The sequence below is a fragment of the Coregonus lavaretus genome (assembly GCF_964263955.1).
Source record: "Coregonus lavaretus genome assembly, contig: HAP1_SCAFFOLD_3471, whole genome shotgun sequence".
Taxonomy (NCBI): domain Eukaryota; kingdom Metazoa; phylum Chordata; class Actinopteri; order Salmoniformes; family Salmonidae; genus Coregonus; species Coregonus lavaretus.
In genome coordinates this window covers 10,911-25,850 of record NW_028164199.1, presented here as the reverse complement: position 1 = coordinate 25,850, position 14,940 = coordinate 10,911, and the positions used below count along the sequence as shown (strand labels likewise).

Here is a 14,940-nt window from a genome sequence, read left to right as displayed (position 1 = left end):
CTAAAACATGTAGGCACAATGTTGTCCTCATCCATGTCATTTACAAGAACAAAATATTCAAACTATTCTGTATATGAGCTCCACTGATCAATACATTCATCAAACTGTCCAATGTTTCCAACAATTCCAGCCATTTATCATTTCTCAATAAGCTCCTGATTTTCACTCACTTCAGTATTGTCCTCAACCAAAGCAATATTCTCCTCAGTCACGTGATCTTCATTCACTTCATTCACGTTTCCTCCTAAATTCGCTCATTTAGCAGATTTAATTAAAAGGTTTGTCTTCACAGTTGAATATATGTCCTTTCCTTTAATCACTGTATATTCCTCCTTTTTAATCACGTTGTTTTCCCACTGGTAAAAGAGAAGTTGTGTCAGACTGGGGTATGCGGCGGTGAAGTCAGGACACAGAGGATCAAGATGACTACTTTACTTCCAGTAAACACGCACAAAACAAAAGTCTCCACAACACTGGAGGAGTAACACGTGCTGTGCGTAAAAGGCGAACTAGAATTGCCGAACATCAAACAGGACAAAATGACAATAACACACAAAGGCCAAACGTAAAACAAGGGAACTTATATGTTACACAATCAACACAAAATAAGTAACAGGTGTACAAACTAGACAACACAAGACAAACACAGAAACGTCGATCGGCAGTAGCTAGTACTCCGGGGACGACGAACGCCAAAGCCTGCCCGAGCAAGGAGGAGGAGCAGCCTCGGCGGAATCCGTGACAGTCCGTCTCGAGTCCTTTTCTGCCGTCCATGACGATGTTAACTCCAGTGGTGGAAAAAGTACCAAATATCATACTTGAGTAAAAGTAAAGATACCTTAATAGAAAATGACTCAATTAAAAGTGAAAGTCACCCAGTAAAATAATACTTGAGTAAAAGTCTAAAAGTATTTGGTTTTAAATATACTTATGTATCAAAAGTAAATGTAATTGCTAAAATATACTTAAGTATCAAAAGTAAAAGTACAAGTATAAATCATTTCAAATTCCTTACATAAAGCAAACCAGACGATATTCTTGTTTTTAAAATGTACGTTCAGCCAGAGGCACACTCCAACACTCAGACAATTTACAAACAAAGCATCTGTGTTTAGTGAGTCCCCCAGATCAGAGGCAGTAGGGATGATCTCTTGATGAGTGTGTGGATTGGACCATTTTCTGTCCTGCTAAGCATTCAAAATGTAACGAGTACTTTTGGGTGTCAGGGAAAGTGTATGGAGTAAAAAGTACATTATTTTCTTTAGGAATGTAGAAAAGTAAAAGTAAAAGTAGTCAAAAATATGAATAGTAAAGTCAAGTACAGATACCCCCAAAAAACTACTTAAGTAGTACTTTAAAGTATTTTTACTTAAGTACTTTACACCACTGGTTAACGCTCTTACTTAGCTAGCTGGACTATGCACTTGCCTCTGCTAGCAATACACTGTGCTAACATTAGCCTAGACTGGACCACAGAAAATAAGTTTTAAACAGTTGTAAAAACCCACTTCTTCCAGAAAGAATAGTTCCTGTAGATTCAGACATACTCATCACCAATCTTTTGTTATGTCTTGTGGGTTTCATAACCACGTCTGTATAACAATTCAATAATGATGAGAAAGGAGACAGGAATCAGTTCAACCATTTATCTGGAACGTGATCATCTCAACACATACAAACCCCCATGATGCTCTGCAGCACAACCCCAATATACAACAAATACATAAATAAGTAAATGGACACTAAACAAAACTCATAGAGGAATTTAAATGTTCAGTTGTAGAAAGTAGGGCCATGGGATAGGGTCAGAAAGGTCAGTATGTTTGATAACTGGTTCCAGAGGTGACATGACAAGCATAAGGTCCATTATAACACAGTGAAGTAGAGGTGGGAGCTAAAAGCAGACATGGACAGTGAGACGGTGTGAGGAGGTCAGGGGTGAAACACTAGATCAGGACAGGTAGAAATGGCAGGGCTGGAAATAGACACAGAGACACATTCTGATCATGGCTCAGACCTGACCTGAGACACCCAAACAGAAGATGCCATAGCAAAGTCCTGTCCAGTAGGCTATATGGGATTTCCTTTCATCAAAATCGAACACATGGAAATGTGTCCAGTGTGTGTGTGTGCGTGTGTGTGTCCACTGTTTGTGTGTGTGTCCATTGTGTGTGTGTGTCTAGTGTGTGTGTGTGTTTGTGTGTGTGTGTGTGTGTATCCAGTGTGTGTTCAGTGTGTGTGTCCAGTGTGTGTGTGTGTGTGTGTTCAGCATGTGTGTGTCCAGTGTGTGTGTGTGTGTGTGTGTGTGTGTGTGTGTTCAGCATGTGTGTGTGTCTAGTGTGTGTGTGTGTGTTTGGTGTGTTTGTGTGTGTGTGTCCAGTGTGTGTGTTCAGTGTGTGTGTGTGTGTGTGTGTGTGTGTGTCCAGTGTGTGTGTGTGTGTCTCGTGTGTGTGTGTGTGTGTGTGTGTCCAGTGTGTTTGTGTGTGTGTGTGTGTGTGTGTGTGTCCAGTGTGTGTATGTTCAGTGTGTGTGTGTGTTGAGTGTGTGTGTCCAGTGTATGTGTGTGTGTGTGTGTCCAGTGTGTGTGTGTGTGTGTGTGTGTGTGTGTTTGTCCTGCGTGTGTCTGTCCAGTGTGTGTGTGTGTGTGTGTGTGTGTCCAGTGTGTGTGTGTGTGTCCAGTGTGTGTGTGTCCAGTGTGTGTGTGTCCAGTGTGTGTGTTTGTGTGTGTGTGTGTGTGTGTGTGTGTTTGTGTGTGTCCAGTGTGTGTGTGTGTTTGTGTGTGTTTGTGTGTGTCCAGTGTGTGTGTTCAGTGTGTGTGTGTGTACAGTGTGTGTGTTTGTGTCTAGTGTGTGTGTCCAGTGTGTGTTTGTGTGTGTGTTCAGTGTGTGTGTGTGTACAATGTGTGTGTGTCTACTGTGTGTGTGTGTGTCCAGTGTGTGTCCAGTGTGTGTGTGTCCAGTGTGTGTGTTTGTCCAGTGTGTGTGTTAGTGTATGTGTGTGTTTGTGTTTGTGTGTGTCCAGTGTGTGTGTCCAGTGTGTGTGTGTGTCCAGTGTGTGTGTTCAGTGTGTTTGTGTGTGTGTACAGTGTGTGTGTGTGTGTGTCTAGTGTGTGTATGTGTGTGTGTGTGTGTGTGTGTGTGTGTGTGTGTGTCTAGTGTGTGTGTGTTTTCCCAGTGTAATTGTGTGTGTGTGTTATGTTTGACACAGGGACACTGAGGACAAACCAAAAAAGTCATGAACCCAAAACCCTGGATAGAGGGACTTAGTGAATGTGGAGTGGAATGTGATCAGGTGGGTCAGTGTGTCAGAGGAGACTCTGTAGAAGGACAGAGTGCCGGCTGGCCAGTCCAGATACACTCCTACTCTGTGGGATCTGGAGGAGGGGACGTCTATGATAGTGGGGTTATTATTGTGCCAGGCAGAGTAACTGTTGCCAGAGCAGATCAGACTCCAGGACTTGTCATTGTATCCAATCCTACAGTCATTACCCCCTCCTCTCCTGCTGATTCCTTTATATGCCACTCCTATACCAGCCCCTTTCCCACTCCACTCTACCTCCCAGTAACAGCGCCCAGTCAGACCCTCTCTACACAGCACCTGGTCCCAGATCTCAAATCTCTCTGGGTGATCAGGATACGGCTGCTCCTCTCTCCTATATGTCACCTTTCTGTTCTCCTCAGACAGAGAGAGGTGTCTGTTTACTGTGTTTGGGTCCAGTGTGAGATCACAGACATCTGATGGATGAAACCAGACACAATATTAGAAATCATCACCATTCACATTAGAATGTTAACTCACTTTTCACTAATTCATTTAATGTAGATGTTTCTAGGTATCAAAAGGAGAAGTTAAGGTAACTTGAGACTTGTTCAGTGATCATATGTTATACTGTATGGTAATATAAAACACACTCATTCCCATTAATTACACACACACACACACACACACACACACACATCCTGAACACACACACACTGGACACACACACACACACATTTCTAACGTAACACGAACACGCCACACACACACACAGACATTAATTACATACACACACACACACACCTTCATGCATGCATGAACACACACACATTTCTAAAGTAACACAAACACGCCACACACACACACAGACACACACATTGTCAAAGCAACTCTTTGTAAACTTTGGTGTCCCTGATTTCTGCTTCTGTAGAACTATAGCTGATATTTAATATGACCAAGTAAGTAATGATGGTGGTCTTTGACTTTGACTTCACTTGAATTAAGACTTATTCTTAGTCATATTCTTCACAGCAGTCAACACTCACATTTTCTAAGTCCAGGTTTCATTGTGTACTCTCCACCATGTTCCACACTGTAGCGGTAAGCAGAAGAACAGACAGTCATTGAGGGATACACCTGAACTCACACACACACACACACACACCACACACACCACACACAACACACACACACACACACACACACACACAACACACAACAGACAACACACAACACACAACACACACACACACACAGTCTTTATATAACTTAGTCCAAGTGGTGGTCAGAATGTTTGTCTTAACTAGCCTGATAACTCCAACATGTCTGATATGAACATTGACATAAACCCTCTACATACTTGAGTTTCTCCAGTCTGCAGTGTGGATCCTCCAGTCCAGCAGAGAGCAGTCTGACTCCTGAGTCTCCTGGGTGATTGTAGCTCAGGTCCAGCTCTCTCAGGTGTGAGGGGTTTGACTTCAGAGCTGAGACCAGAGAAGCACAGCCTTCCTCTGTGACTAGACAGCGTGACAGCCTGCAAAGAGTCAAATCATATTAAAATCATATTAAAATCACACTGCTATTCTTTGGTGGTGAAAATAGTGGCAGTATATTTTTTCAAAATGTTCAGATACATCAGTGTCCTGAAACCTGACATATCTATTCATAAATTAATGTATCATTATTAGAAATTATCATAATATTGCTTGTAGAGAGAAAAATGTATAGTACGAATATTTGAGTAGACTGACCAGAGCAGTTTAAAAAGCAGTATCAGTCAAAAGACAGACAGTGAGGTATCAGATTTAGATTGTATTGAGTATACAGTCCACACCATATCTATTTTGATAGAGAAGCTAACATTTTAAATGTGGCTCTATACTCCAGCATTTTGGATTTTAAAACAAATGTTTCATATGAGGTGACAGTATATAATGTCACCTTTTATTTGAGGGTATTTTTACACGTGTCTGTTTCACCATTTTGAAAAATAAATGCACTTTATGTATCTAGTCCCCCTATTTGAAGAAGTCATAAGTATTCTGACAAATTAACTTATAGTGTATTAAAGTTGTCAAAAGTTGAGTATTTGGTTGTAAACTCGTTGGTTGCATTTGCAGTTTGTTTTGGTTGTGTTTTGGGTTATGTTTTGTCCAATATTAACTGAATGGTGGATGATGACTGGATTAATTTTCTGTCTAAGTGAGTAGATAACATGTTTCTAAACACTACTAAATGAATCCTGATGATGCCATGATTAAGAAAAATAATGAATGAATCATGAATAATAATGAGTGAGAGAGTTACAGAGGCTACAACAAAACATGCTAACCTCTCACTATTAACCTCAAATAAAAGGTGACATTCTATAATATCACCTAATATGAAACATAATATCTCAAATCCAAAATGCTGGAGCATAGCACCAAATGTAAAACTGTAAGCTTCACTGTCCAAACACATATGGTGTGGACTATGTGTGCCTGGTAAACACATGTGGATCTGGTGAACAGTTATCACTTGTTGACCAACTACAGGAATACTGACCTCAGAGTCTCCAGTTTACAGTGGGGATTCCCCAGTCCAGCAGAGAGCAGCTTCACTCCTGAATCCTTCAGGTCATTGTTACTCAGATCCAGCTCTCTCAGGTGTGAGGGATTTGACTTCAGAGCTGAGACCAGAGAAGCACAGCCTTCCTCTGTGACTAGACAGCCTGACAGCCTGCAAAGAGTCAAATCATATTAAAACCACACTACTATTCTTTGGTGGTCAAAATAGTGGCAGTATATTTTTTTCAACATATTCAGATATATCAGTGTCCTGAAACCTGCCATATCTATTCATAAATTAATGTATCATTATTAGAAATTACAAATTATCAAAGTATTGCTTGTAGAGAGAAAAATATAAAAGTACAAATATTTGAGTAGACCGAGCAGAGCAGTTTAAAAAGCAGTATCAGTCAAAAGACAGACAGTGAGGTATCAGATTTAGATTGTATTGAGTATACAGTCCACACTATATCTATTTAGCCAGTGAAGCTAACATTTTAAATGTGTCTCTATACTCCAGCATTTTGGATTTGAGATCAAATGTTTCATATGAGGTGACAGTATATAATGTCACCTTTTATTTGAGGGTATTTTCATATATATCTGTTTCACCATTTAGAAAAATGAAAGCACTTTATGTATCTAGTCCCCCCATTTGAAGAAGTCATAAGTATTCTGACCAATTCACTTATAGTGTATTAAAGTAGTCAAAAGTTTCGTAGTTGGTTCCAAACTCGTTGGTTGCATTTGCAGTTTGTTTTGGTTGTGTTTTGGGTTATGTTTTGCCCAATAGAAACTGAATGGTGGATGATGACTGGAGTAATTTTCTGTCTAAGTGAGTAAATAACATGTTTCTAAACACTACTAAATTAATCCTGATGATGACATGATTAAGAAAAATCATGAATGAATCATGAATAATAATGAGTGAGAAAGTTACAGAGGCTACAACAAAACATGCTAACCTCTCACCATTACCAATAACAGAGGGGGTATGATCCTTGTTCCTCTGTAACTTTCTCATTCATCATCATTCACCATTCATTCATGATTATTCATAATCATGGTAGCGTCCACATGAATGTAGAAGTGTTCAGAAACATCTTCTATTCTTACTGACAATACAAGTGAAGTGACTCCAAAATGACAGGACATTATTCACCATTCAGTTTCTATTGGGAAAAACATCATCCAAAACACAACCAAAACAAACTGCAAATGTATTCAACAAGTTTGTAGAATCACAAGCCTGATGTAATCACTGCAGGTAAGGAATATGGGACCAAACACTAAACTTTTGACTACTTTAATACAATATAAGTGAATATGTCCAAATTATTACAACTTTTTCAAATGGAGGAAATAGATACATAAAGTGCTTTCATTTATAAACAGTAACACAGATATGTTTTAAAATACCCTCAAATAAAAGGTGACATTATATACTGCTGCCTAATATGAAACATTCTATCTCAAATCCAAAATGCTGGAGTATAGAGCCAAATGTAAAACTGTAAGCTTCACTGTCCAAACACATATGGTGTGGACTATGTGTGCCTGGTAAACACATGTGGATCTGGTGAAGAGTTATCACTTGTTGACCAACTACAGGAATACTGACCTCAGAGTCTCCAGTTTACAGTGGGGATTCTCCAGTCCAGCAGAGAGCAGCTTCACTCCTGAATCCTTCAGGACATTGTAGCTCAGGTCCAGCTCTCTCAGGTGTGAGGGGTTTGACTTCAGAGCTGAGACCAGAGAAGCACAGCCTTCCTCTGTGACTAGACAGCCTGACAGCCTGCAAGAGTCAAATCATATTAAAACCACACTGCTATTCTTTGGTGGTGAAAATATATTTTAAAAACATTTTCAGATACATCAGAGTCCTGAAACCTGCCTTATCTATTCATACATGTATATATACACTATCAGTCAAAAGTTTGAACACACCTACTCATTCAAATTAGTAAAAAAAAACATTGTAGAATAATAGTGAAGACATTAAAACTATGAAATAACACATATGGAATCATGTAGTAACCAAAGAAGTGTTAAACAAATTAAAATATATGTTATATTTGAGATTCTTCAAATAGCCACCCTTTGCCTTGATGACAGCTTTGCACACTCTTGGCATTCTCTCAACCAGCTTCATGAGGTAGTCACCTGGAATGCATTTCAATTAACAGGTGTGCCTTCTTAAAAGTTAATTTGTGGAATTTCTTTCCTTGTTAATGCGTTTCAGCCAATCAGTTGTGTTGTGACAAGGTAGGGGGGTATACAGAAGATAGCCCTATTTGGTAAAAGACCAAGTCCATATTATGGCAAGAACAGCTCAAATAAGCAAGGAGAAACGACAGTCCATCATTACTTTAAGACATGAAGGTCAGTCAATAAGGAACATTAAGAACTTTAAGAACAAGTGCAGTCACAAAAACCATCAAGCGCTATGATGAAACTGGCTCTCATTAGGACCACCACAGGAATGGAAGACCCAGAGTTACCTCTGCTGCAGAGGATACGTTCATCAGAGTTACCAGCCTCAGAAATTACAGCCCAAATAAATGCTTCACAGAGTTCAAGTCACAGACACATCTCAACATCAACTGTTCAGAGGGGACTGTGTGAATCAGGCCTTCATGGTCGAATTGCTGCAAAGAAACCACTACTAAAGGACACCAATAAGAAGAAGAGACCTGCTTGAGCCAAGAAACATGAGCAATGGACATTAGACCGGTGAACATTTGTTCTTTGGTCTAGAGTCCAAATTTGAGATTGTTGGTTACAACCGCTGTCTCTTTGTGAGACGCGGTGTGGGTGAACGGATGATCTCCGCATGTGTAGTTCCCACCGTAAAGCATGGAGGAGGAGGTGTTATGGTGTGGGGGTGCTTTGCTGGTGACACTGTCTGTGATTTATTTAGAATTTAACCACACTTAACCAGCATGGCTACCACAGCATTCTGCAGCGTCACGCCATCCCATCTGGTTTAAGCTTAGTGGGACTATCATTTGTTTTTTAACAGGACAATGACTCAACACACCTCTATTTGACCAAGAAGGAGAGTGATTGAGTGCTGCATCAGATGACCTGGCCTCAACAATCACCCAACCTCAACCCAATTGAGATGGTTTGGGATGAGTTGGATCGCAGAGTGAAGGAAAAGCAGCCAACAAGTGCTCAGCATATGTGGGAACTCCTTCAAGACTGTTGGAAAAGCATTCCAGGTGAAGCTGGTTGAGAAAATGCCAAGAGTGTGCAAAGCTGTCATCAAGGCAAAGGTTGGCAATTTCAAGATTTTCAAATATAACATATATTTTCATTTGTTTAACACGTTTTGGTTACTACATGATTCCATATGTGTTATTTCATAGTTTTGATGTCTTCACTATTATTCTACAATGTAAAAAATAGTAAAAATAAAGAAAAACCCTTGAATGAGTAGGTGTGTCTAAACTTTTGACTGGTACTGTATATAAATGAATGAATGTATCATTATTAACAGTAGATAACATGTTTCTAAACACTACTCAATTAATCATTGTGTGTGTGTGTGTGTGTCCAGTGTGTGTTTGTGTGTGTGTCCAGTGTGTGTGTGTGTGTTGTCCAATGAGTGTGTGTCCAGGTTGTGTGTCTAGTGTGTGTGTGTTTCCAGTGTGTGTGTGTATAGTATGTGTGTCCTGGGTGTGTGTGTCCAGTGTGTGTCCAGTGTGTGTCCAGTGTGTGTGTGTGTGTCCAGTGTATGTGTGTTCATTGAGTGATACAGGAATACTGACCTCAGAGTCTCCAGTTTACAGTGGGGATTCCCCAGTCCAGCAGAGAGCAGCTTCACTCCTGAATCCTTCAGGTCATTGTTACTCAGATCCAGCTCTCTCAGGTGTGAGGGGTTTGACTTCAGAGCTGAGACCAGAGAAGCACAGCCTTCCTCTGTGACTCCACAGCCTGACAGCCTGCAAAGAGATCATCATGATTTCACAAACACACTGTTAATTTAACAGAGCAGCATTTGGTTTAGTCTCTCAAACAACATATAGATTCATCTTCTGTCTCCTAGAATTGTATGGTCATATTGTTATACTAATGTGAACATCAATGCAGTGATTCAATATGTTTTTCAATATAGTATTATATACATACTATAATATATATTTTTCTCTAAACTGATGGTTAGTACTTAAATATACTTTTATTTACTCACAGAGCAGCTCTGGAGGCTTTGACCACTGGCAGCAGCCTCAGAAGACCTTCCTCTGATCTGGAGTATTTCTTCAGGTCAAACACATCCAGCTCCTTTTCTGAAGTCAGCAACACAAAGACCAGAGCTGACCACTGTGCAGGTGACAGTTTGGCTTCTGAGAGACTTCCTGATCTCAGGTAGCTTTGGATCTCCTCCACTAGAGAATGGTCATTCAGTTCATTCAGACAGTGGAACAGATTGATGCACCTCTCTGGAGAGGGATTCTCCCTGATCTTCTCCTTAATGTACTTGACTGTTTCTTCATGGCTCTGTGAGCTGAATCTTGTCTTTGTCAGTAGAGCTCGTAAGTGCTTCTGATTGGACTCCAGTGAGAGGCCCAGAAGGAAGCGGAGGAAAAGGTCCAGGTTTCCTGTCTCACTTTGTAAGGCTTTATCCACAGCACTCTTGTAGAAAGTAACTTCAGGCTTGTCTCTGAACAGTACAAAAAAGTTCCTGGTTGATTGAGGTTTAGCCATTAGATTCTCATTGTTGTTGATGAATGAGAGGAACACATATACAGCAGCCAGAAACTCCTGAATGCTCAGATGCACGAAGCAGTAGACCTTGTCCTGGTACAGCCCACATTCCTCTTTAAAGAGCTGTGTGCACAATCCTGAGTACACTGAGGCTTCATTGACATCAATGCCAGCCTTGCTAAGGTCTTCTTCATAGAAAATCAGATTGCCATTCACAAGCTGTTGAAAAGCCAGTTTTCCCAGTGACAGAATACTCTCTTTATTCCAGTGTGGACCTGTCTCTTCTTTCCCAAGATACTTTTCATTCTTCTGTTTGGTATGAAACACCACAAGGTGTGAGTACATCTCAGTCAGAGTCTTGGGCATCTCTTCTCTCTGGTCTGTACTCAACATGTGTTCAAGGACTATTGCAGAAATCCAACAGAAGACTGGAATGTGGCACATGATGTGGAGGCTCCTTGATGTTTTTATGTGTGAGATGATTCTGCTGGCCAGGTCCTCATCACTGAATCTCTTCCTGAAGTACTCCTCCTTCTGTGGGTCATTGAACCCTCGTACCTCTGTCACCTGGTCAACACACCCTGAAGGGATCTGATTGGCTGCTGCAGGTCGGGTAGTTATCCAGAGGAGAGCAGAGGGAAGCAGATTTCCCTTGATGAGATTTGTCAGCAGAACATCCACTGAGGTTGACTCTGTGACATCACAACAGATCTTGTTCTTCTGGAAGTCTAGGGGCAGTCGGCACTCATCCAGACCATCAAAGATGAACAGAACTTTGTACTTGTCGTAGTTGGAGATTCTTGATTCTTTGGTTTTCATTGAGAAGTGATTGAGAAGTTCAATGAAAGTGTGTTTTTCCTTTTTCATCAAATTCAGCTCCCGAAAAGGGAATGAAAATACAAATTGGACATCCTGATTTGCTTTTCCTTCAGCCCAGTCCAAAATGAACTTCTGCACAGAGACTGTTTTTCCAATGCCAGCGACTCCCTTTGTCAGCACAGTTCTGATAAGTTTGTCTTGTGCAGTTAAGGGTTTGAAGATGTCGTTACATTTGATTGCAGTCTCTGGTCTTGCTTGCTTCCTGGTTGTTGTCTCAATCTTTCTCAGCTCATGTTCATTATTGACCTCTCCTGTTCCAACCTCTGTGATGTAGAGCTCTGTGTAGATCTTATTGAGAAGTGTTGGGTTTCCTTGTTTAGCGATCCCCTCAAATACACATTGAAACTTCTTCTTTAGATTAGATTTGAGTTCACGTTGAAGAATCACAGCACGCTCATCTGAATCTAGAAACAACACAGAGGATATTAATATTACATCTGTTTTAATGCCTACAGTATTGTAAGACTGTCTTATAAAGTTTGAATTATAATCATTTATTCTCTTGTCTGTATAAATGTGTAAATGTTTTCATAATGCTGGTGTGACTGATTTATATCATTATTGGTATTATTGATGGCATTAATAATGTTCTCTCTCTCTCTCTCTCTCCTCTGTCTCTCCTCTTCTCTCTGTCTAAATTAATCACCACAACACATCCCTGCTGCTACTTGATGAGGTCACTAGGGGTTGTGTTAAGGCTGCTACAATATCATTTAGTTACACAGCTACTTTAGCTGTACTTTAGCTACAGCTTTTAAATGTTCTAAAACAGCATTCAACATGAGGCAGACAGCTCTTACTTTTCTCCAGTGTGTCAGCAAGCTCCTTCTGGTTCATTTTCCTAAGGACGTGCAGTGTGATCTTCAGAGCCCCCTCTCTGGCACTGCTCTCCTGCTTCTCATCTTCAGCATCCACCACTTCCTTATCCTGCTTCTGACTCTCAAAGCCTTCTGGGAGTTCTGGACTAAGAATCCTCTTGAACATCTTCAGCTCGTTCTTCACAAATGTCAAAATATTCTCTTCAAGCAACTGAAATAAATCAAGTAAATAAGTTAAGCAAGAGACTAAATGCTTTCTCATTAAACATATTAATGAATGATTGACAGATCAACTTTACTTGAGGTAAACAAAAACAAATGTACATAACAGGACCACATACACTGAATATGGAGGCCAGGTCTGTTTGATGACTCTGGGAAGACTGACCACTGAGAATCTCTGACTCTGATCTCTCCTGTTGGTTTCTGTGGACAAAACATGAGATTACATTTCCTCTTTCAGGGACACACACACACACACACACACACACACACACACACACACACACACACACACACACACACACACAGGGAGGGAATGTTGTGTTTGTTTGATAATGTTTCAGGACTATGAAAATGGAAAAAAAGATTAGCCTATGGATTATGAAAACAACAAAAATAAATGGTAAAATGGGAGAGGAGAAATGACTAGAGACAGTGTTGTTTAACTCACTGACCATGACCCATGAGTTCTTCTTACCTTTGTTCAGTAGAAAAGGCTCCCTCTCTAAACTCTATAGGTAGATCCATAGACCAGTCACTCTTCATGGACACACAGCTGGGTACAGGGGAGGCTGGTCTCTCCTGCTTGATTGGGCTTCAACACAACAGAGACAAACATTACGTCTCTCATCTACTCTGAGCTCAGATGGGGAAACATAAGAAGAGTTTCATTCCAAAACGCTATATATCCATTTTCAGAAATGTTCGTAAATTAGATTTTATTGTTTAAAGAGATTATGAAAGAGATTGGTGTGTTTTTTCACTATCTAATCATGGCATGTGATTGTTCAATGACAGACATGTATTTGTTTAAAATCTATCACTTAATGGTTTCATTTCAGAGAGACAAATAATCATGTTTTTTTGCAAAATGCTATATATATCTGCCTCACTCACAGAGAAATAAGTAGTACTACTAGGTTTTACACAGTAATAATATATATCTGGCTCACTCTCAGAGAAATAAGTAGTACTGCTAGGTTTTACACAGTATTAATATATACCTGCCTCACTCTCAGAGAAATAAGTAGTACTGCTAGGTTTTACACAGTATTAATATATATCTACCTCACTCTCAGAGAAATAAGTAGTACTGCTAGGTTTTACACAGTAATAATATATATCTGCCTCACTCTCAGAGAAATAAGTAGTACTGCTAGGTTTTATACAGTCAAATGTGGCCGACCGGCTCGATTCGGTCTTATGTAGCAAAATTAGAAATTGTGTTTTTTTTTACATTGGATAAAAGTAGAGACTCAGCTAGAAAAAGGTATATCATACACTACAGTTGAGGAACAATGGGAAAGTAATTCTGCTTTGAAAGATGATAAACTTGTAACCTCAATTTTTAGAAAATGGCCTTTCAAAGTTTTGGTACACCTACTGGAGAGCTCTTCTTTATCTACAGTGGTTTTACTTTGGCAGATAATGTCACCCATCTAAATAAATAGTATATACTGTGGTCCTGTGGTCCTCTGTAGCTCAGCTGGTAGAGCACGGCGCCTGTAACGCCAAGGTAGTGGGTTCGATCCACGGGACCACCTATACACAAAAAAAATTATGCACGCATGACTGTAAGTCGCTTTGGATAAAAGCGTCTGCTAAATGGCTTATTATTATTATATAGTTAACTAAATGTATGGTGTTTTTGGTTTATGTCAGTTTCATTGTTTGTTATGCTATAAATTGTTATGTTATGGTTGTAAGTGGTAAAATTAACTAGAAAATGTCATATTTTGCAATTCTGAGTAATTACTACTTTAGTAAGGATATACTTTATTCAGTATTACTGCAGTTACTAAATAATTCCAATAGATAGCAGCATAAGACCACAAATGACATTTCAGAAGGTTAGTTTAGTTTTCTCCCTGAATACACCACCACTCCCCCTCACAGGAAAACTCCTGCACACGCTTTTTACTGTCCCTTTCCACACTGCTAACGCAAGAGGAACGACTGAAAAAGCATTTAACAGATTACTGTGAAATAATATAATGATGATTCATGTTTATTATTACCTGTTTTATGCTCATGTTTTGAAATTATACTTCATTACTATAACGATTATCAATAAGCCTGAACATTAATTTAGTCACCTCTGGTCGAGAAAAATGTATTTTCCTAGTACATTCATTGTCAGATTCATCAACCAGCAGCGAGCACTCTGCCTTCTAGCACAAGCGAGGGGCATGTTGAGGTACATTTGCTAACTGGGAGGGTTGCATGATGTAATTTATTGGTGGGCTGGAAGACGCACTCTTGTCTTTTCTATTCCGAGGTTGTTTAATCGATATTTTAGATATTTAAAAATGCATGTATACTAGGGTTGAGGTTGGAGCATCTGACTAGTGATTATTTACCCGGGGTTCAACACCTGCTATAGTCACTATTTAATTGCTCTTCCAAAAGCATCACAGGCCTAATACGAGATATATAGCTAACTAAAGTAATGAGTGACCATTTTAGAAAATCATGGGACATATAGTATTTGGTTGCATAAT

The 14,940-nt window shown here is 39.8% G+C and overlaps 1 protein-coding gene across 1 annotated transcript; it reads right to left on the bottom strand.

The window, feature by feature from the left end:
• Positions 1–2,921: 2,921 nt before the first annotated feature.
• LOC311117337 (NLR family CARD domain-containing protein 3-like) lies at positions 2,922–11,756 on the bottom strand (the record flags this gene model as incomplete). The annotated part of the gene is made up of 6 exons (XM_084192297.1): positions 2,922–3,734; positions 4,305–4,351; positions 4,619–4,792; positions 5,806–5,975; positions 9,622–9,750; positions 10,011–11,756. Coding segments are annotated over 6 exons (2,808 nt in total), but the record flags the coding sequence as incomplete, so codon positions are not given.
• Positions 11,757–14,940: the final 3,184 nt, after the last annotated feature.